A 22,674-nucleotide genomic window follows, 5' to 3' on the forward strand; every position below is an offset into this window, starting at 1 on the left:
CCTATGCATTAGTTTTCATTCTTATCACCAGTATATGAGAGCATTGATTTTATTTCACCCTTCCCATCATGTTACACACAGAGAGAAACATATACACAGACATACACATACCTTCCCAAATTAAAATTTCACCTAAATCAACATAATTTGCATGGGCTTGGTTAGTAGTGGATATGGACATTATTTATGAGTATTGTCCATTTGTGCTTCATACTTTTAAGCATTTTGCTTCTTTTTACTATTGTAATTTTGTCACAAAATATCATTCCCCTGAAAATTGAAAAAAAAACAGAAATCTTGAAAAAAACCACAAATATCACCTATAGTACCATGATCAGTTGATGATATATAGCTGATGTTACACTCTTGAGTATCATATATGTGTATATATTTTATATATATTCATCTATTTTATTGCAAAAAAGTTATACTATGCATTTTTGTGCTGCCTGCTCTTTTGATTTAGCAATATTTTCTCAAGTTAAAGTATTTTTTTTACCATATGATACACTGTAATCTGATGCACCAAATCCCTGTCATTGGACATGTAAAAAATTCAAGTTATTTTTCCATTTTAAGTAACATCACATTAAATATCTTTAAATACAGAGAAATTTATTTTAAGCATATTTCTCAATATTTTCTTCCCAAAATCTATTTTCCTATTTGATCAATTATATTACCTGAAATTTTGGATTTCAACTATCTTAAGTTTTAATTTATCAATATTGTGTGTTAAAATTTTGCATCTATATGTATATGAATGATACTATGCAATAGATCTGCAGTGCTCTTTTTATATTTGTTGATATTAGCATTGGAGATTTGTTGAAATATAAAATTGACTAGGATGAATTCTGCCAGCTTTTATGATCTTTAATAGTATATGGAATAAAATCATTGTGTTTCAATATTTGAAGAGAATAACTACAGCTATTTTGGATAGTAATTTGTTAATACTTAAAAAGAATGTCCAGGACTATTGGCTTAGTCTCATTTTCTTGAGTCAATTTTGTGAAAGGATGAAATAATGCATTAGTCAGTTCTCATGCTGCTAATAAAGAAATATCAGAAACCAGGTAATGTATAAAGGAAAGAGGCTTAATGGACTCACAATTCCACATGGCTGGGGAGGCCTCACAATCATGGCTGAAGGCAAAGGAGGAGCAAAGTCACGTTTTACATGGTGGCAGGCAAAAGAGCATGTGCAGGGGAACTCCCCTGTATAAAACCATCAGATCTTGTGAGACTTATTCACTATCACAAGAACAGCACAGGAAAACCCATCCCTATGATTCAATTACCTCCTACCAGGTCCCCCCAACAGCACATGGGAATTATGGGAGCTACAGTTCAAGATTTGGATGGGGATACAGCCAAACCATAGCAAAGAAGTAGGATTAAAAACCATACTCTGAATGTATTATTATATAGGCCATTCAGTGATTTATTATTATATAGGCCATTCAATGGTAGGAGGTAGAAGCTAGTCTACAAGTATTTATTAATGAGCAGGAGATTTACAAAAATGAAGAGAAAAAATAAACTCTTTCAAGATGTTTGGCTATGCGAGAGAGAAAAGCGTTAACCTGGTAACTGGAGAGGGACTCTTATGACAATGAGAAAGGAAAATTTTTAAAGGGTACATGTGAAAGTTACCAGGTTTGGGGACTTGGGGATGACTTATCAGACCTGGGATGAGATGTTTAGATCAAAAACACCCTTTTGAATAGAAGCCAAATTACCTAAAAGTTAATTATCTACTGAAACTATATTATATTATTACGGGAACTAAGATCCAGTAGAGAAATCCCGAGATTCTCTTTTGGTCTTCATGTGGTTGGTGGGCAGAGGTAAGGCAGAGGCTTAGAATATGAAAGAACGTGTAACAAAATAATAAAGAATGAGATAAAAATGATAAGATCATTCTAAAATATCGAGGATTCTGCCAACTTTTTTGGCAGCAAGTTTAAAATGACCCCAGTTATAATTATCTGCAGTGAAACTCAGTATTTCAGGAACCAGCTTAAAGGAGGTGGAGAGTTAGGCTTATCCTGCATTTGTACACAGCCATGTGATGAGAGGTCACTAGTGCCAAGGCATTATTCATTTGGGAAAGAGAGTGTTTGTAGTTATGATCTTAGTATACATACTTACAGGGAGCGAAGTGAAGGCAAGAAAGGACTGATAATTGGAAGACATAGAAGAAGCAATGGTCTATGGATCAGACTTGAGCCAAACGAACATTAGTTATATTTGGAAAAATTGTGAAAATGAGAGGGACAAGACAGGAGGTTTGTGTCAGATAGGACATTGAAATTTGGAAAATGAAATCAATATGTTTTGTTTTCAGACACCTAGAGTAGAAAATGAATATCTGGTTTGGCCTCGCTGGAGATGCTTCACCCCTTGACTGTGACTAGTACAAACCACAGTCATGTGTAGGGGCTTATTCACTTTACAGGTTCTTGTCTAATCTATGTAACATTGAAATTCTGCCTACCTTACCACACCCATATTCATCAAGCACATTTATTACCTTCAAGTTTTTCTACCTCAGCATTCTCCCACAGCCTCCTTCAGGAGTAAAGACAGCCATGTTTTGTGCCTTTGTAGATAGAATAAGAGTGCGTGGAGGAGACACCGAGTGCTCTGGGAGAGTGGAGATCTGGCACGCAGGCTCCTGGGGCACAGTGTGTGATGACTCCTGGGACCTGGCTGAGGCGGAAGTGGTATGTCAGCAGCTGGGCTGTGGCTCTGCTCTGGCTGCCCTGAAGGAGGCTTCGTTTGGCCAGGGAACTGGAACCATCTGGTTGGATGAGATGCAGTGCAAAGGAAATGAGTCATTTCTATGGGACTGTCATGCCAAACCCTGGGGACAAAGTGACTGTGGACACAAGGAAGATGCTGGCGTGAGGTGCTCTGGTAAGTGTGAAAAGGCCATGCTTAAACTGAGTCTCCCAGGAATGGTAGAGAATATTGGGAAACAGCCTCACTCAGAGAGTTGAGCTGAAGATACTAGGATTTCTTGCTGAAGAATGAAAGGCTACGTTAAACTAACGTTTTTCCACAGCTAAATAAGATAATGTTCCACAGTTATCTAAAATAGCCCCCATAATTTTGAGGGAAGAAAGCTGGATTTAGCCTTAGACTAAATCCTCTTAGCAAGAGGATTCTGAGGAGTGATATTTTAAATGACAGCCAATATTCACAGACATAAAAAGGATATTTAAATGACATCCAATATTCACAGGAGATGTAAAAAGAAATACCCAGTTCCTTTTCGTTCATTTATGTCTTTCTCTCTCTCTCTCAGGACAGTCGCTGAAATCACCGAATGCCTCCTCAGGTATAGTCTTCTGCCTATCAGTGCTGACACCAATACCTAAGGCTATAAGGAAGGTCGAGGGAGGGCAGAAACTGCTATGATAATCAAAGAAGACTCTGGACTGCAGAAATATGAGTCTGTGAGTCGCAGCCAGTGGTATCAATAGCTCTATGATTGCTTTGCTATGCAGTCCTTCTCTCTAGAAAAATCCTTTTTACACGCAGAGAGGGATAAGACTCTCGTGGTACCCTCATAGATAGAGTTATCTTTCTAGATTCTCGAGTATTCTTTGTGAGACTGGCAGAAACAGCTCAAGCCTCAGGAGAATCACTTAAACCCAGGAGGCAGAGGTTGCAGTAAGCCGAGGTCATGCCACTGCACTCAGCCTGGGTGATGGAGTGAGACTCCATCTCAAAAAAAAAAAAAAAAGAAAAAAAAGAAACAGCTCACAGCTCAAGCTCTAGTATTTTCTGATTTCTGATGTTTTAGTAGTGAATGCAATGCAAGAGGAAAGGTTTAATTATCAAATCTTTCACATAAAATTGGAAGTAATTTAGGGCAATAGAATTATGGAAAGATTTGGATTCAGTTGTTCCTAGATAGTTTTCATCTAAAATAGCTCTCAAAGATTATGTATTGTTCGTGAATATGCTGAAATGTATAGCCATTATTCTTCTCAGCAACTAGGGAACAAGTTTTTTTTACAATGTATAAACCCACAACTGATATCTACTAGTTTAATACTTATCAATGCTTAATTTCTATACAGGTCATTCAGCACTTATTTTATCTAGTATCTTTGGTCTCCTTCTCCTGGTTCTGTTTATTCTATTTCTCACGTGGTGCCAAGTTCAGAAACAAAAACATCTGCCCCTCAGAGGTGAGAACCCCACTAGGATTGTATCAAATGTGAGTTACCTGCCACCAAGGGCACACAGGATGGGGGATTCTTGCAGAGGGGAAGAAATGCACTTGCCACTTTGAGTAGGATGGATTGGAAAGTGCCAGGCCAAATGCAGAAGCATGTGGAAGGATCAAGAATCAGCCCATCCACAATTTCCATTTACACAAATGTAATCTTTTAGAAGCTGTAGCTTGCAATACAGATGATGAGTCAGAGAGGCAAATAGCTGATACAAGAAAGGGAATTGTATGTTTGGGTTCAGAATCTAGATTGCAGAAATAGCCAATAGAAAATGTAGAAGCATGGTGGAGGATTAAGAAAAAGAGTGTCCTGGGTTTGAACACCACTTATATAATTTACTAGCTGTGTGGCCTTTGGCTAGAAACTACCTTTCCAAAATCCAATTTCCTAATTTGTAAAGATAATAGTAGTACTACCTCATTACGTTAAGATAGTTAAATAAATTAATCATCTGTATGAAAAATGGCCAGCACATAGTAAGTACTATGTAAAGAACTTGGTAATAAAAGTGGAAGAATATCAAGGGTTCAAGAAAAAGGAAGATAAATATTAAAATTGTTAAAAATTCACTAGTAGGGTAGGTGCTGAAAGGGTCATTGGATTTTAGCTCAGAGGGATTAATATGTGTCAAACCTTAGCATTAAATGTCCTAGTATAAGGGATAGGCCATTTGAATTTGAATCCTAACCATGAAGCATCCATTCTCAGTTTCAACCAGAAGGAGGGGTTCTCTCGAGGAGAATTTATTCCAGGAGATGGAGACCTGTCTCAAGAGAGAGGACCCACATGGGACAAGAACCTCAGGTCTGTGCAACTCCAGGGGCCTCACTCCATGGAGAGGGTGGGAATATAAATACCACTGATATTTAGGAATTCCCACCCGATGGAGATGTGTCTCAGCCTCTTATACAAAATACATGAAAGGGAAACAAATGGGGAATAGATAAAATAAAATATGACTCAAAATTAAGAAAACTGGAATATACATTCTCACTTATTTCATCCTCAGTGTCATACTTAGTTCATGGCAGAGGCACCAAGCAGAGAAGACTAAAATAAAAAGTATTGTTTCTTCTAATAATAAGTCAAATACCTTGTCCACAGTTTCATTACAAACCCAATAAACAATAATTGTTTTCCAATTTCGTTACATTCTATTTTAATATGGTGGCTAAGTTCCTTGACTCTTATCTATATTTATACATTTATAATTATTTTAAAAATAATTTTATTATGATATGCAGTGTGGACAAAACAGTGCATAAAAGTAAATCTTCTTTGGAAATAACTTATAATGGAATTACTGTGACAATACAATGAACACCATCTGGCAAAGCGACTTTCCAATAGCTATACGAATTTTACTCCTCTAAGTTATAAATGAGAATGTATTTTACTGAATAATCACTGACACTAAATAGTGTCATCTTTTATAATGTTGCTAATTTAGTATTTGATAAGTGGCATCTCATTGTTATTTTAATTAACGTTGTTTTACATTTTATTTTTGTATTGATATACATAGTTTCTAGGTACACATGATAATTTAGTACATTCATATAATTTGTAAAGATCAAATTAATGTAATTGGGTTATCTGTCACTTCAAATATTTGTCTTTTTATTATACCAGAAACATCTGAATTATCTTCTAGCTATTTTGAAATAGCAATAGATTATTGTAAATTATAGTCACCTTATTGATTTATCAAACACTAGATTTTATTTCTTATAATTGTATATTTGTACTCAATCAACCTCTCTTTATCCTCCTTTTCCCCTACCCTTTCCAGCCTCTGATAACTACCAATCTACTCTCTATCTTCATGGGACATTTTTAGCTCCCACATATTAATGAGAACATGGATATTCGTCTTTCTGTGCTTGGCTTATTTCATTTAACATAATGACCTCCAGTTCCATCATGTTACTACAAATAACATGATTTCATTTTTTATGGCTAAAAATGTGTGTGTATATATACCACGTATTCTTTATCCATTCATTCATTGATGGACACTTAGGCTGATTCTATATTTTGGCTATAATAAATAGTGCTGCAATAAACATGGTGCAGCTATCACTTTGTTATATAATTTTCGTTCTTTTGGATACATACCCAGAAGTGGAATTGCTGAATCATATAGTAATACTATCTTTAGTTTTTTTGAGGAAAATCCATACAGTTTTCCATAATGACTATACTAATTTATACTCCCATCAATAGTGTATGAGGGTTCTGCTTTCTTCATATCCTTGCCAGCATCCATTATTTCCTGTCTTTTTGATAAAAGCCATTCTGCCTGAGGTATGATATCTCATTGCCTTTTTGAGTTACATTTCTCTGATTATTAGTGTTGTTGAGCATTTATTTACATATTGGCCATTTGTATATCTTTTGAGAAATGTCTATTCAGTTCTTTCACCCATTTTAAAAATCAGATTAGTTGGTTTTTTGCTATTGAGTTGTCTGAGCTCTCTCTATATTTAGATTATTAACCCGTTATTAGATGGATAGTTTAAAAATATTTTCTCCCACTCTGTGGGTTGTCTCTTCACTTTGTTGATTGTTTCCTTTGCTGTGCAGAAGCTTTTTTGATTGATGTAATCCCATTTGTCTATATTTTTGCTTTGACGGCCTGAGTTTTTGAGGTCTTACCCAAGAATCTTTGCCCAGACCAATATCCTGGAGTGTTTCCCAATGTTTTCTTCTAGTAGTTTCACAGTTTCAGGTCTTACATTTAGTTATTTAATCCGTTTTTATTTGATGTTTTATATGGTGTGAGAGAGAATCTAGTTTCATTCTTGTGTGTGTGGTTATCCAGTTTTCCCAGTGCCATTTATTGAAGAGACGGTCTTTTCCCAGTGTATGTCCTTGCTGTATTTGTCAAGAGTGGCTTGGCTATAAATGCATGGATTTATATCTGGGTTGTCTATTCTGTTCCACTGGTTTATGTATCTGTTTTAGTACCATGCTGATTTGGTTACTATAATTTTGTAGTATATTTTGAAGTCAGGTAATGTGATACCTCCAATTATGTTCTTTTGCTTGGAATAGCTTTGGCTATTGGAGGTCTTCTGTTGTTCCATCTAAAATTTATGATTGTTATTTCTATTTCTGTGGAAAACATCATTGGTGTTTTCATAGGGATTGCACTGAATCTGTCAATTGCTTTGAGTAATTGCTTTGGTTATTTAACAATATTAATTCTTTCAATCTATGATCATGAAATATAGTTCCATTTTTTTGTCCTCTTCTATTTCTTTCATCAGTGTTTTATAGTTTTGTTTGTATACATCTTTCACTTCTTGGTTAAATTGATTCCTAAGTATTTTATATTATTTGTAACTATTGCAGATTGGATTGCTTTTTGATTTCTTTTTCACGTTATTTGCTTTTAGGATATAGAAATGTTACTGATTTTTATATGTTGATTTTGTATTCTGTAACTTTACTGAATGTATTTATTAGTTCTCACAGTTTTTTGGTGGAGTCTTTAGATTTTTCTAACTATAAAACCACATTGTCTGCAAAGAAGGCTAATTTGACTTCTTTCTTTCCAACTAGGATGACCCATATGTCTTTCTCTTGCCTAACTGCTCTGGTTGGGACTTCCAGTATTACGCTGAATAAATGTGTTGAAAATGGACATCTTTGCCTTGTTCCACATTTTAGAGGAAATGTTTTCTATTTTTCCCCATTTAGTATCATATTAGCTGTGGATTTATCATACATGGCCTTTATTATGTTGAAATATGTTCCTTCTATACCCAGTATATTGAGGCTTTTCATTATAACAGGATGTTGAATTTTACGAATGATTTTTTAGCATCTATTGATGTGATCATATGGGTTTTGTTCTTGATTCTGACACTTCTTTATTTATTTGCTCATGTTGAACAATCTTTGCATCCCTGGAATGAATTTCACTTGATTTTGGTGAAAAATCTTTTAATCTGTTGTTGAGTTTAGTCTGCTAGTATTTTGGTGAGGATTTTTACATTTTTGTTCATCAGCAACATTGGCCTGGAGTCTTCTTCCTTTGTTGTTTCATTGTCTGGTTTTGGTATCAGGGTAATGCTGGCTCTATAAAATGAGTTTAGAAGTGTTCTCTCCTCTTCAATTTCATTAAGAGTTTGAATAGAATTAGCATTAGTTCTTCTTTAAATGGTTGGTAGACTTCAGCAGTGAAGCATCAGGTCCTGGGGTTTTCTTTAGTGACAGGTGTTTTAAATTATTATTATTATGGCTTTGATCTCATGACTTGTTATTGATTTGTTGAACTTTTCTATTTTTTCCATGGCGCAGTGTTGGTAAGTTTGTATACGACTAGAAATATATCCATTTCTTCTAAGTTTTCCAAATTGTCTATAGTTGTTCATAATATTTTTAAGTGATTCTTTGTATTTCTTGATCTCAATTGTTATGTCTCTCTTTTCATTTCTGATTTTATTTATTTCAGTTTTCTCTCTTCTTACTTAGTCCAGCTAAAGGTTTATCAATTTGTTTTATCTTTTCAAAAAATCAACTTATTAATCTTGCTGCTCCTTTGTAGATTTTAAGTCTTAATTTAATTTATTTCTTCTCTGATTTTTTATTATTATTTCTTTTTATCTGCTAATTTGGGGTTTGGTTTGTTCTTTCCTTTTTTGGTCTTTGAAGTGCACCATTAGCCTGTTTATTTGCAGTCTTTCTACCTTTTTTTCCCCCTTTTTAATATGGAGTCTCACTTTGTCGCCCAAGCTGGAGTGCAGGGGTACAATCTCGGCTAACTGCAACCTCTACCTCCCAGGTTCAGGCAATTCTCCTGCCTCAGCCTCTGGAGCAGCTAGGATTACAGGCACATGACACCATGCCTGGCTAATTATTTTTGTATTTTTAGTAGACATGGGGTTTCACCATGTTGGCCAGACTGGTCTCGATCTACTTTTTTGATATGGGTGTTTACTGCTATAAACTTCCCTCTTAGTACTGTTATTTAGTGTATTTTTTTTGTTTTTTTGCTGTATCCCGTATATTTCAGTATGTTGTGTTTTCATTTCCATTTTTTAAAAAACTCTTAATTTCTTAATTTCTTAATTTCTTTCCTTTTCATGGCTGAGTAGTATTCCATGGTGCGCATATATATATATATATATATATATATATATATATACACCACATTTTCTTTATCCACTTGTTGATTGGGCTGGGTCCATATTTTTGCAATTGCAAATTGTGTTGCTATAAAAATGCATGTGCAAGTGTCTTTTTCATAAAATGACTTCTTTTCCTCTGGGTGGACACCCAGTAGTAGGATTGCTGGATCAAATGGTAGATCTCCTTTTACCATTATGTTATATTATATTATTATATATTAGTGTTATGTTAATAATATAATTATATTATAAGTCATATATTATATATTATATTTTATATAATTATATTATATTTTATATAATTATATTATATTTATACTCCATTATAATATGATATAAATTTATATTAATATAATATATAAATTACATTATATATAAATTACAATATAATATGTAATTTATTATATTTATATGTAATATATAAGTTACAATATAATATGATGTAAATTACATCATATTATATTAAATTAATATACAATATATTAATATATAATTATGTTATGATTATTAATTTAATATATTAATATATACTATATTATAGAATAATTATTAGAATAATTTAATGATATATAGTTATATATGATATATTATAAATAAGATACTATATAATTATAATAATAATTATATATTATACAATATTTAACATATTTATATTATATTATATTTTATATAATTATATTATATTTTATATAATATAATATAATATATAGCATAATTACTATATAGTCTATAATATATGTTATATATTATAATATATAATCTATAATAGGTAAGTTATACATTATAATATATAATATAAAAATAATATGATATTTTTATATTATTATTGATATAATATACAATATATAGTATATATAATTTATATAAGTAAGATATACTATATAAAAATAATATATAGTATATATAATATACAAATGTACCATATATAAATACTCCATTTTATGTGTATGTGTATATACACAATGGAATATAGGTGAGCTTTAGGGAAATTATACTAAGTGAAATAATTATGCTAAGTAAAATTAGTCAGCCAGAAACAGACAAATACTACATGATTCCCTTTATAAGAGGTACATAGAGCAATCAAATTCATAAAAACAGAAAGTAGAATGGTAGTTTCCGGGGACTGGAGGAGGGAAAATGGGGAGTTATTCTTTAATTAGTATAGAGTTTCATTTTGCAAGATAAAAAGAATTCTGGAGATAGATGGTGGTAATGGCTGCACAAACAACTGAATGTACTTAATTTCATCAAATCATACACTTAAAAAAAAATCTTGGGATTCTGAAAAGTAAATAACACATTGAAAAGAGATGTCAAACTGTGGAAAGACTATTGTGATCATGATGGTAAATTTTCTGTTTGTTTGTTTTTCTTCCTGGATTCCTAAAAAGCCCATGTTTCTGGCCAGAGGACAGGGGAAGGGAGATCCAGGGAATATGGGGGAATCTTCCTATTTTTCAGTTTGCTTTCTTGGCCCTAGCCCTACTCCAGTTTCAAAGGCATATCTGCCCTGCTGCAGCCAATGTGGCACAGGCAACCAAGTTTGAGAGAAGATTTATTTCTCTGGATAGCAGAACATGAAAGAATGACCCCTGTTATGCAAATCGTTTGTGGAAAATCCTCATTCGCTTTTCTCTTACTACTTCCTAGTCATGTGAAACTTTACTGCAGTATGAAAAAATACAACTGTGAGATAACCCATTTATTTTCTTGCCAGAGAAAATAGAAAAAGAAGCCACTGGAAGCTAGAGACAATAGAGGAAATTCCATAGAGGGAAGATCAGGAGAAGAGGTCTTGAAGCAATACAAGTACCAGGTTTACCTTTTAGCTGCAAATATGCAGAACATCCACAACAAAGCGTAGCAAAGTATTTGAGAACTGAACAAAAATATATATACTACTCAAATCCCAGAACAACTCCTACTGGTACATACAAAAAGCATACCCAAACAGAATAGTAAAGTCTTTGAGAACTAAATTGGCACTAAATAAACCACCACAGATTGCAATCTGAACCTAACTGGGTTGATCGCTTGCTAAAACAAAACAAAACAAAAATCCACTTTCTCCAAAGTGTTTTAACAAAACTTTTGTAAGACTTAGAAGTCTTACAACATAATATTCAAAATATCCAACATACAAACCAAAATTATTCAACATACAACCAGGAATATCTGATCAATTCTCATGGAACAGACAACCAGCAACTGCCAACCTACATTAAACAGAGGTTGGAATTATCATACAAAGACTGTGACAGCGTGAAAGCTATTATAGCCATATTCTATGAGGCAAAGGCAAGCTTTCTAGAAATGCATACAGAAATTTTTTCAGGAGAGAAGCAGAATCCCATGGAAATTTAAAAATTCAAAATGTCAGTATATGAAAATTTTTCAAAAAATCACTAGATTGCCTCAACAACAGAATGAAGATAACAGAAAAAAAATCAGTGAACTTCAAGACAGACCAATAGAAATTATTCAGTAAAATAGGAAAAAAGATGCCTTAAAAATGGGGAGAGAGGAACCTATGGGAATATATCAAAAGATATACATACTGGTGGTGTGTGGTGCAGCGCTTTGGGAAGCCGAGGTGAGTGGATCACATGAGGTCAGGTGTTTGAGACCAGCCTGGCTAACATGGTGAAACCTCATCTCTACTAAAAATACAAAAATTAGCTGGGTGTGGTAGTAGGGGACCTGTAATCCCAGCTACTTGGGAGGCTGAAGCAGGAGAATTGCTTGAACCTGGAAGGCAGAGGTTGCAGTGACTGGAGATCGCACCATTGCACTCCAGCATGGGTGACAAGAACAAAACTCCATCTGAAAAAAAAAAAAAAAAAAGGCATACATATCATTGGAGTATTAGAAAAAGAGAGAACTTAGACATGGTGCAGGATTTGTTTTTAAAGAATATTGGCTGAAAACTTCATAAATTTCTTGAAAGACATGAATTCATAGATTTAAGAAGCTTAGCAGGCCGGGCGCGGTGGCTCAAGCCTGTAATCCCAGCACTTTGGGAGGCCGAGACGGGCGGATCACGAGGTCAGAGATCGAGACCATCCTGGCTAACATGGTGAAACCCCGTCTCTACTAAAAATACAAAAAACTAGCCGGGCGAGGTGGCGGGCGCCTGTAGTCCCAGCTACTCGGAGGCTGAGGCAGGAGAATGGCGTGAACCCGGGAGGCGGAGCTTGCAGTGAGCCGAGGTTGCGCCACTGCACTCCATCTGGGCGACAGAGCGAGACTCCGCCTCAAAAAAAAAAAAAAAAAAAAAAAAAGAAGCTTAGCAAACACCAAACTAAATGTATACATTCCCAGACACATCATGCTCAAATTACTGAAAATCAAACACAAAGGAAAAAATATCAAAAGCAAGAAGACAAAAATGACACATTATGTTTAGAGGAACAACAATTAAAATGAATACAGATTTCTAAAGGGGTCAGGAAACAATTAAACAAAATCTTTAAAGTGCTAAATGAAAAGAACTATCAATCCAGAATTCTGTATCCAGAAAAAATAACTTTCAGGAATGAAGATGAGCAAATTTATCTGTTAGATCAAATAAGAGTAAAAAATTTTTAAGGATTTTATTTTACCTGTATTTATTTCTTCTCCAATGCTTTTTTTTTTTTTTTTTGGTAGATCAGAGCTTCTGACCTATATCATTTTCTTTCTTTCTGAACAATTTCTTTTATAATCTTTTGCAAGGTGATTGTAATGGCAACAAATAACCTCAATTTTATTTGTCTGAGAAAACCTTTTATTTCTCATTTACTTTTGAAGGATACTTTCCCTGAACACAGAATTCTAAGTTATTGGTTCTTTTTTCCACCCAAAATATTATACTCACTCTTTTTGCTAGTATAGTTTTTGAAGAGAAGTTCAATTTAATTCTTATCCTTGCTCCTCTATAGACAATTTTTTTCCTCTGGCTTCTTTTAATATTTTTCTTTGTCTTTGATTTTTTGCAGTTTGAATATGAATGCCTAAATTCCAGGGTTTTTTGTTTGTTTTGTTTTATTTTGTTTTGTTTTGGCATTTATTCTGCTTGGTGTTCTTTGTGCAGCCTGGATAAGTGCTTTGGTTTCTGTCATTAGTTGTGAGAAATCCTGTCAATATATTTTTCTGCTTCTTTCTCACCTTTTTCTCCTTCTGGCATTCCTATTGTATGTATGTTACATCTTTTGTAGTTCTTTCACAATTTTTGGATATTCTGTTCTGTCTTTTTTATTCTTTTCTCTTTGCATTTAAGTTTTTGAAGTTTCTATTAATGTTTCTTCAAGCTCACTCATTTTTTTTCCTCAGCTGTGTCCAGTCCATTGACGGGCCCTTAAAAGACATGCTTCATTTCTATTACAGTGTTGTTAATGTCTAGCACTTTTAATTCTCTCTTTGAATTTCCAACTCTGTGCCTACATTGCTCATATGTTTCTGCAGCTTGTCCTATTTTTCCTTTCGATCCCATAACATTAATCATAGTTGTTTTAAAGTTCTGGTGTTATCATTTCAACATCTCTCTCATATCTGAGTCTGGTCTGATGTTTGCTGTCTCTTCAGACTCTGTTTTTTGTCTTTCAGTGTGCCTTGTAATTATTTTGTAGAAAGTCAGACATGACATATAGTGGACACAAAGAATTGATGTAAAGAGGGTAGTTGGTGTAAGGTTTTATATTTATCTGGCTAGGGATTAGGCTGTATTTGTTGTTTGCTGTAGCTGTAGGTGTCAGAGGTTAATATTTCCTCTGGTGCCCTTGTTTTTGTCTCCCCTGTTGTCTTTGGGGCTCCCTAGTGAGTTCTTAAATAAGATCTCTGATGTGCAATTTTATCCATTGTATTCCCCGGTATTTTATAGGAACCCTATTGAAGTGTTCTTCGTTAAAAAGAACACAATATTTTATATGTACTTCAAAATGACTGCTTTCCCCTCCTCCTGATAGAAAGCACAAGATGATTTTGCTCCAGTCTTCACTGTGATAACTCGGTAGGGCTTCTAAAGGTAAAACAAAAATGTAGGTCCCCTGGAGTTTTTAACACTGAAACTTTTCCACTCTGAGCCTACAGTAATTTGTCAATTACAGTTTAGATTTCCCTACCCCATTACTGATTTCCACAGGGATTTCTGCCTATGAGGTCCTGCTCTATAAGTTGCAATTCTCTGTCTCTACCTGTCTGTCTCTCCCAATTTTGGTGGTAGTGGTTTGCCCTGTGACCTCAGTTCTTTGATGGACCTAAGAAGAGTTGTTGATTTTCAGTTTGTTCACCTTTTTTCTTGTTATGTGATTGGTAGTAATGACTCCCAAGCTTCTTACAGGCTGCATGGGCAACTAGAAGTTCAAATAATTACTCATAAAAGATGCAGTCATATTCAACCTTCTTGACATTTAGTTATCTAAATTTATTTATCCACAGACAACAATTCTTTATTTCTCTCAATTCTGTCAAAAATGAAACAACTCCCGAAATACAATTTTTAGTACCCTCCTATCTTTAGACAATGATGCTTACCATTGAGTTTTACTTGTCCCATTTTAAAACTCAAAATATAAATATCACAATTCTAGGTTTTTAAGATACTGGGAGCAAATCTAATAATCTGGTAAAATCCTGTATTATTTGTTTTGGTAACACTTAATGGTTTATCCTTTTAAATATGGTAATTGTTTTACTTCAAAACAGTAACTAAGCATGCTCGTAGTTTATGTAATAGTCACTTCTTGCTCTATTATACTGTCCCAGCTGATCAAACACTGCACCTAACAGCTCTTCCCTCTGCGGAAAGGTTTTCTACTACTCAATAATACAGATTTTGCCTCTTTCAGATGACATCCCCAACCATGGTTGTGAAGATGCTAGAGACACATCGCTGTTGGGGGTTCTTCCTGCCTCTGAAGCCACAAAATGACTTTAGACTTCCAGAGCTCACCAGGTAAGTTGAGAAGTATCATTCTTACTAAAACTAGTAATTTAATCTCCCACTGTTGCAGAATTAAACACATTTTTTCCAGTATTTATATTACCATATATTATGTCACTGGTTCTTATCCCCAGTATATCAAATATTCTATGTTAACCTCTGGAAAACAGAGAGGTTGGTGAGAAAGTTGTTCCTATAGAAAATTTACAGAGTTTATCAGAATTGGTTTTGAGCATTGGCTGGGGCTGCAGATAGTCTGTCACTAAGGAAGAGGTGGATTAGATCTCAGCTTCATATACTGCTCATTGATAACCTCAATTCCTAGGATTTCTGTTCATTTTTGTTACACAGAGTAGGATGTTCACATTTATTCTCTTAAGTACAGCCTAGATTCCATGCATTAATATCACTCCTTATTGCTTTAATCGCCAGTGCCTGACAGATGATACATGCTTAATATTTAATCAATGTAGGTGGTTTTGTCTGATGAGAAAACATTAACATAATAGTAATGAAATCATTCTCTAAAGGTTTAGAGAAACAAGCATTCATTATATAATAATGTTGCATTGAGGCAATTCTAAAACACTCACTGGTGCCAGGACAAATAACTAAAATCAAAGTCAACTAGAAAATCCAGCACAAAAAGAACAATGCTTTCTCTCAAGTACAGTGGATGGTCCAAATATGATGGAGAGAAAAATTGAACTCAATGAATTCAAAGGACTAGAAAGCACTGTGCTTTCTAAATAGTGTTGAGAACACCTTTTAATTCCTAGCATGAATGAGCTAGCAATTCTGAAAAGAGCATTTCTGGGTAGCCCAAAGATAATTCTAAATTTTTTATGGGAATAAATGCCAGGGAGCAAAGATAAGTCATATCTCCTGATTTTTATTACAGAATAACTAGACATCACCAACACAAAACTATTTCAAATTTGACCCAAAGATCCAAGTGAATGGGCTTGAGTTTCTCCATTTTTTTCTCAAAAATATATTATTACCATAATAACAATAAAAGAAATATCAGAGGCAAAATGCACAAAAACCATTTAGATAATAACTAGCTCTAACATAATTTAATGGTAACTCTTCTAATACCAAGACTTATATTTATGATTGAAGCCTTTTTCCTCTTTATATGCTATTGATAACTTCTCTATTTGGAAAAGTTCATTGAAAAACTTAAAATATATCCTAAAGTGTGTCTTATGGTGTTTTCATCTGCATGATATAAGGAACAAATGATTTAGTCTATATTATTCTAAACCAATTTTAAATACTAATTTATATTAGCACAATTTTTCTTTGCCAATGGATACTATGTGTTTTTAAAGTACTTGAAATTAGGGTTCTATATTAGAAAACATTTTCCCTCAGCAGTTCTGCTTAGTTTATTATTGTGCTTAGTGTATTAGTTTTCTAGGGCTGCCAAAAGAAAATGCCACAGACTGGGCAGCTTAAACAACGGAAATTTGTTTTCTCACAATTCTGGATGCCAGAAGTCCATGATCAAGATGGTGGGAGGTTTGGTTTCTTCTGAGGCCTCCTTCCTTCCCTTGCAGATGGCCATCTTCTTGTTATGCCCTCAGATGGTCATCCCTTGGTCTGTGTCACCTGTGATCTAATTTCTTCTTGTAAGGACACCAGTCATACTGGATTAGGGCTCACCCATGTGACCTCATTTTACCGTAATTATCTCTTTAAAGGTCCAGTCTTCAAATACAATCACATCCTGAGGAACTAGGGGTTAAAACTTGAACATATGAATTTGGGGGGGACCCAATTCAGCTCATAACACTGAGCAAGTCTATTACTCTATGATACAAAAAAAACTACTTTTGTCCTGTCTAAACCCCATTAATCATCAGTTCTGACTTAGAATCCATCCTAAAAACTTTTGAAAGATTAATTTCCAGAGGCATTCCAAAAAGCAAAAGCATATGTAATTGTACCTTCCTTTTTAATTTTGGTGCTATTTAACTCTTTTTCTTTGATAAGTAAATTATTACATTCTGGGACTCAGAATTCTAGATTATGGGAACAGAAAGAAAATTGCATAATATTTGCATATGCACAAAAAAGAAATATCAGTACATAGCACCTACTAAATCTGTCCTAATCGATCAATTATGTGTGGGGTGTGTGTGTGTTTGTGTGTGCATGCACACACGTGTCTTAACTTTAACCTCATGTAGGCTAGCGTTCTTATTTAGAAGAATAGTAACTTGTTGCCTCTTGTTTTATAATTTCAGATCAACCTCTAAATGTCTTTGAAGGAGACAGCAACTTTTAAATGAATAAAGATGAAGTCAAGTTGCCCTATGGAAAACTGGTCCAAGTAACATTTCTTGAACAGTAGGAGAACAACTAAATTGATAAAGACTGGTGATAATAAAAGTTGAATTATGTGTATCACTGTTAAATGGACTGAATGTTTGTGTTTTCCTTTCCCCCCAACAAAAAAAAAATTCCGTATGTTGAAATCCTAACTGCCAATGTAATGGTATTAGGAAGTGGAGCTTTGGGGAGGTAATCATGTCATAAGGGTGAAGCCCTCATGAATGGGATTAGTGCCCTTAATAATGGAACCTCAGAGGCTCTGTCACTGTCCTTCCCTTCTGTGAATGCACAATGGGAAGTCAGCAGTCTACAACTTGGTAGGGAGCCCTCATCAGATCTGAATCATGCTGGTACCCTGATCTCAGGCTTATAACTTCCCAAACTGTGAGGGTAAAAAATTTTGTTGTTTATATACACCCAGTTTATAGTACTCTCTTATGGCAGCCCAAACTGAGACAATCACTAACTAAAAAACCACTCCATACCATATCCTAGTCCTACTCCTGCTGAACAATGAAAAACATTATTTGAGGCTGATTTATGACTGTTCTTGTAGTTCAAATTAGTGTAATTCCATAGATATTTGAATGTAGGAATCATTTTCAAAATTTAATGTCAGAATGGTCATCTTTATTTTTATCCCTGATAGGTTTATTAATGACAGCTTTGCTCAATTGCCCTTGCTTCTAACTTGGCTTCCTTAGATTTTGAACATATTGTTGTTCCTATAGGAATTATAACACATATATTATAGTAACAAGTACCTACCATAATAGAAAAATAATTTTTAAAAAATCAGTAGGCTTCATGGAGCTGTTACAAGAGATGTAAAACAAACAAAAAAAGAAGCCTAGGTTATTAGAAAAGACATTTTAAAATCTTTAAGATCCTAAATAAGCTTTATTCATTTAGGATCTCTGCCCTCAAAGAGTTGGAAATCCTAAAAATCAGGAGACTTTTGTTCACAAATCTGATAAGAAAGGATAGTTATTCCAATGCCAAGAAAAGCTTGTTTGAAGGCTTCAAGAGATAGCAAAATTTTAGATTGTACTTCAAATACTGGGGCCTCTCTGTGCAATATGTTTGCAGTATATATTATGAGGAAATGTAGTAGAGAGTTTAAAGACTTCAATTTAATCCTAGCCAATTAATATATATTTAATTAATATTGTTGTACTGCACTAAAATTATTATAGATTCCTACACTAAAATAAAGAGCTATCCCTATTTCTACGTTTGGAAAGTTTAAGTTTTTATTATAACATAAATACATGTTTAAAAAAATATTGAAAGAATAATAAATATGAAAAAGTCTACCATTCTGAAATAAGCACTGTTAACATTTTGGAATGTTTCTGTCACTCTTTTGTCTGCCCGCTCTCATGTATAAATGAATGAAATTATTCACCTACATAAAATAAAGATTATTCATTCTTATTACATTATTTTTTGAACTTCCATTAAATGCAACATTAATCGTATTGTTGTTTTCTTGCACATGATGAATCATTTTTCTCTTACTGTTTCCAAGATTTTCTCCTTGTGCCTGTCTTTCAACAGTTTGATGGTATCTAGATAAGGATTTCTTTGTGTTTCTTACTTAAGTTTCACTGGATTATTTGGATTTTCAAATTAATATACAAATCTGAGACATTTTCAACTGTTATTTTTTTCAAATATTTTTCTACCTCTTTCTCTCTCTCTTCTTCTATGATTCCCTTTACATGTGTGCTGATATACAAGCTCTGTTAATTTTTCTGCAGTATTTTTTCCATGTTCTTAAGATTGATCATTTCTATTAAACTACAAATTTATTGCACTTTTTTCTCTTCTGGAATTTTAAATTTACTATTTAGCCTTTTTATAAACTTATCATTTCATTTATTTCATGTTCCGACTCAAGAATTCCTACTGATTTTTTTTACAGATTTTATTTCTTATTTGTTGAGCCATTGTCATTATATTTTTCTTTAATTCTTTAAATATGATTTTCTTTAGTTTTTCAAACTTATTTATACAGCTGCTTTGAAGTCTTTCTCTAGTCCAGCACCTGGGCCTCCTCAGACCTAGTTTTCATTGATTGCTTTTGTTTCTCTTGGTATGTATAGATCACTTCCCTGTTTCTTTCATATCTCTTTTTTGTTTGTTTAGATCTGTACATTTTAGATAATATACTGCAGTAATTGGCAGTTGTTGTTGCTGTTTGTTTTTTGATCTACTTGTCTGTTAACTTGCCTGGACTACATCTATGGACTCTAAGTTGTCCATACTATGCAGCCTCTGATGTCTCTGCCGAGTTTTTTATTCTTGTTTTTATTTTCAAACCTGGATTTCAAATAGGTCATCCCTCTATCTGTCTAGCTTAGTGTTCAGCCAATAATTGGTTAAATATTACACCCAAACACACTGAACCAGTAAAGCTTCATCCTCTGCCAATAGATCTCTGTATGTTAGGAAACATATTCTAAGTTCAGGTAATTTTGAAGTCTGCCCTTGTTTCAAATTTCTCTATAGAGTCTCTTTTGTCTCTTCTTCTGCATATGTGTAGTCTTCAGTCAGTCAGGAATGTGTGGAATCCTATCTGGCTCATCTATTGCAGTCTCCTTGTTTACCAGATCTCCCTCTTAAATATCCTCCTAGTCCACTGGTTGTTTCTATTTTTAGAGCAACCCCAGCAATAAAGCCAAAGATTTCCACTGTTCTTACTCTAAGTTTAGTCATTTTTCATGAATGAATAGTTCTCAAACTATTTTTTGCCTTTGGTCAGTTTCCAGAGTTCTAAAATGGTCAGTTTTGACTGTTTTGTTTAGGTTTATAATCCTTTTGGGAGATAGGATTTGTCAATCTGTTCATTCTATCATCTCTCACTTACCAGAGTTAACATTAATATACTATCAATTGTTAATATGATGATTGCCAAAAGTTATTTTAAAATCCATTCATGATTTTACTTTATTGTTGAAATTCTACTGTCAGTAAGAGCTTTTTCTTCTTCCCTATTTATTTCCTTTATTTATTCAATATATTCACAAGTTCTTATTTCATTGAATGATTATATCCTATTGCTAACATTATTTATATTGATGCATAAGCCATCTCACATTTGGCCAGCAAGAGCCCATCATATTGGTTCCTATGTCCTTTAGACCCATTTACATCATTCTTTGACTTCCTTAACTTATGAGACAGTTACAGTTTTCAGGCTTATCTTGTACTTTCTCTTCCCCAGCCCTAGAATCAGGCACCTTTCCAAGGAACCCTGGTTTATTTTAGAGAGAAATAAAATTTAGAAAGCAATATCTGAGTTCTAAGTGATCTAATTGTTCCTGAAGTGTCATTTGTAGTCTGATATATATTCAGTTGGTCCCTCCAAAATTCATATGTTGAATCCCTAACCTCTGCTGTGACTATATTTGGAGACAGGGCCTTAAGCAGGTCATGCAGGTTAAATGGGATCATAGGGTGTGAGTCCCATCTCACAGGGCTGCTGCCTAATAAGAAGAGGAAGAGACATCAGAGTGCTCTGTCTTCACCATGTGAGACCACAGTGAGAAGGTGGCTGTCTGCAAGCCAGAAAGAAAGCCCTTACCAGAAACCAAATCAGCTGGCACGTTGATCTTGAATTTTCCAACCTCTAGAACTGTGAGAAATAAATTCCTGTGGTTTAAGCTACCAGTCTATGGTATTTTGTTATGGATGCTCAGGCTAAGGCATAGTCATCTCAGTAGAAAGATGGAAAAATAGATATACATACACATGCATGCACACATACATATTATATACATATACATATGTATATGTATTATCTATCTGTATATCTATATGTATTGATGTATATCTATCTATCCATATATCTATACATTTATCTATAATATTCTGAATTCATTAGATCAAAGAAGACTTTATAAAGAGACATGACAATTAAGTTCAATGCATGATCCTTGACTGAATCCTGGATGAGAAAAGTCATTACAAATAATATTATTGAAACAATTGGCAATATTCTAATGTGAACTTTGCATAATATGTACTTGGTTTCATAAAATGATCTTTTTGTTCTTATACATATTGATGAATTTACATTTCAGGTAAAGGGTATGATATCTGCAGCTCAGGAGAAAGGGGTAAAGGGAATGAAGTAAATGCTAAATGGATAAAGAGGAACAGTAGTTCTTTTGATATTTTGGCAATTTCTGGTACCTTTAAAATTATATCAAAATTAAAATGAATAAACATCATTTCTAACATCTGTTTGTGTAATTAGCAAAACATCTAGAATTGACTGAAAATAAAAACAGCTGAAAAGCTTATAATAGTAACTTCGCAACATCTGATTGTTATCTTCCAGGAAGTAGTTTTCACATCTAAGTATGTATTACTAATAGAGTAACTCTACTATGATATAAATTTAAATTGACAATTATAAGTTGAGGAAAGAGGACAGAAAGAGACAGGAACTGTCCGGAGCCATGAGGACCGGAATTAGCCGACCTCTGTTGCCTGATCTCCACAAAGCGGAGACAAGATGGCACATTTCCGGGTTCTTTATTATAAATTGTTCCCGCGCGCCTAAAGCTTTTCCCGCATGTGCCTAAACTTTTCCTGCACGCGCCTAGACTTTTCCCACGTGCGCCAACCTTTCCCGCGTGTGCACAAACATTTTAGCGCCCAGGAAGATATGCAGCCTATGGCACAGGCGCGATCCCACGCCCGGGAAAATTACAAACCCACGGCGCGTGCGCAATTGTAATTTGAGAAAACACGGCCCCCCCGTCACCGCCCTGGCCCAACCTCTTCCCCTGCCAGCCTATATAAGGCATTGCACTGCCATTATTAAATGAGACTTGATCAGACTATTTGTCTTGTCTCCATTTCTTGTGTTTTCTTGTCTCCTCCATTCCCACTCCCCCTTCCAGGGTCCGTTCGACTGTCCTGCAGGTCAGGACACCTGGCGCCCGAACAGGGACCTGGACACGGGGGAAGAAGTGAGGAAGAAGGCACTAAAGTTGGCCGAAAG

The 22,674-nt window shown here is 34.3% G+C and overlaps 1 protein-coding gene across 4 annotated transcripts in view; it reads left to right on the plus strand.

The window, feature by feature from the left end:
* CD163L1 (CD163 molecule like 1) overlaps nt 1-19,097 on the plus strand; it is a 95,233-nt gene extending 76,136 nt beyond the window's left edge. For all 4 annotated transcript variants that reach the window (XM_033222948.1, XM_033222949.1, XM_033222947.1 and 1 more), the window contains 6 exons: nt 2,617-2,925; nt 3,317-3,349; nt 4,098-4,208; nt 4,962-5,057; nt 15,220-15,326; nt 17,570-19,097. In XM_033222948.1, the coding sequence (XP_033078839.1) occupies nt 2,617-2,925; nt 3,317-3,349; nt 4,098-4,208; nt 4,962-5,057; nt 15,220-15,302 (632 nt within the window). In that variant the 3' untranslated portion in view covers nt 15,303-15,326; nt 17,570-19,097. The remainder of the gene's footprint in view (nt 1-2,616; nt 2,926-3,316; nt 3,350-4,097; nt 4,209-4,961; nt 5,058-15,219; nt 15,327-17,569) is intronic.
* Nucleotides 19,098-22,674: the final 3,577 nt, after the last annotated feature.

Source organism: Trachypithecus francoisi, unplaced genomic scaffold (genome assembly GCF_009764315.1).
Source record: "Trachypithecus francoisi isolate TF-2019V2 unplaced genomic scaffold, Tfra_2.0 Lachesis_group11, whole genome shotgun sequence".
In the NCBI taxonomy this organism is placed as follows: Eukaryota; Metazoa; Chordata; class Mammalia; order Primates; family Cercopithecidae; genus Trachypithecus; species Trachypithecus francoisi.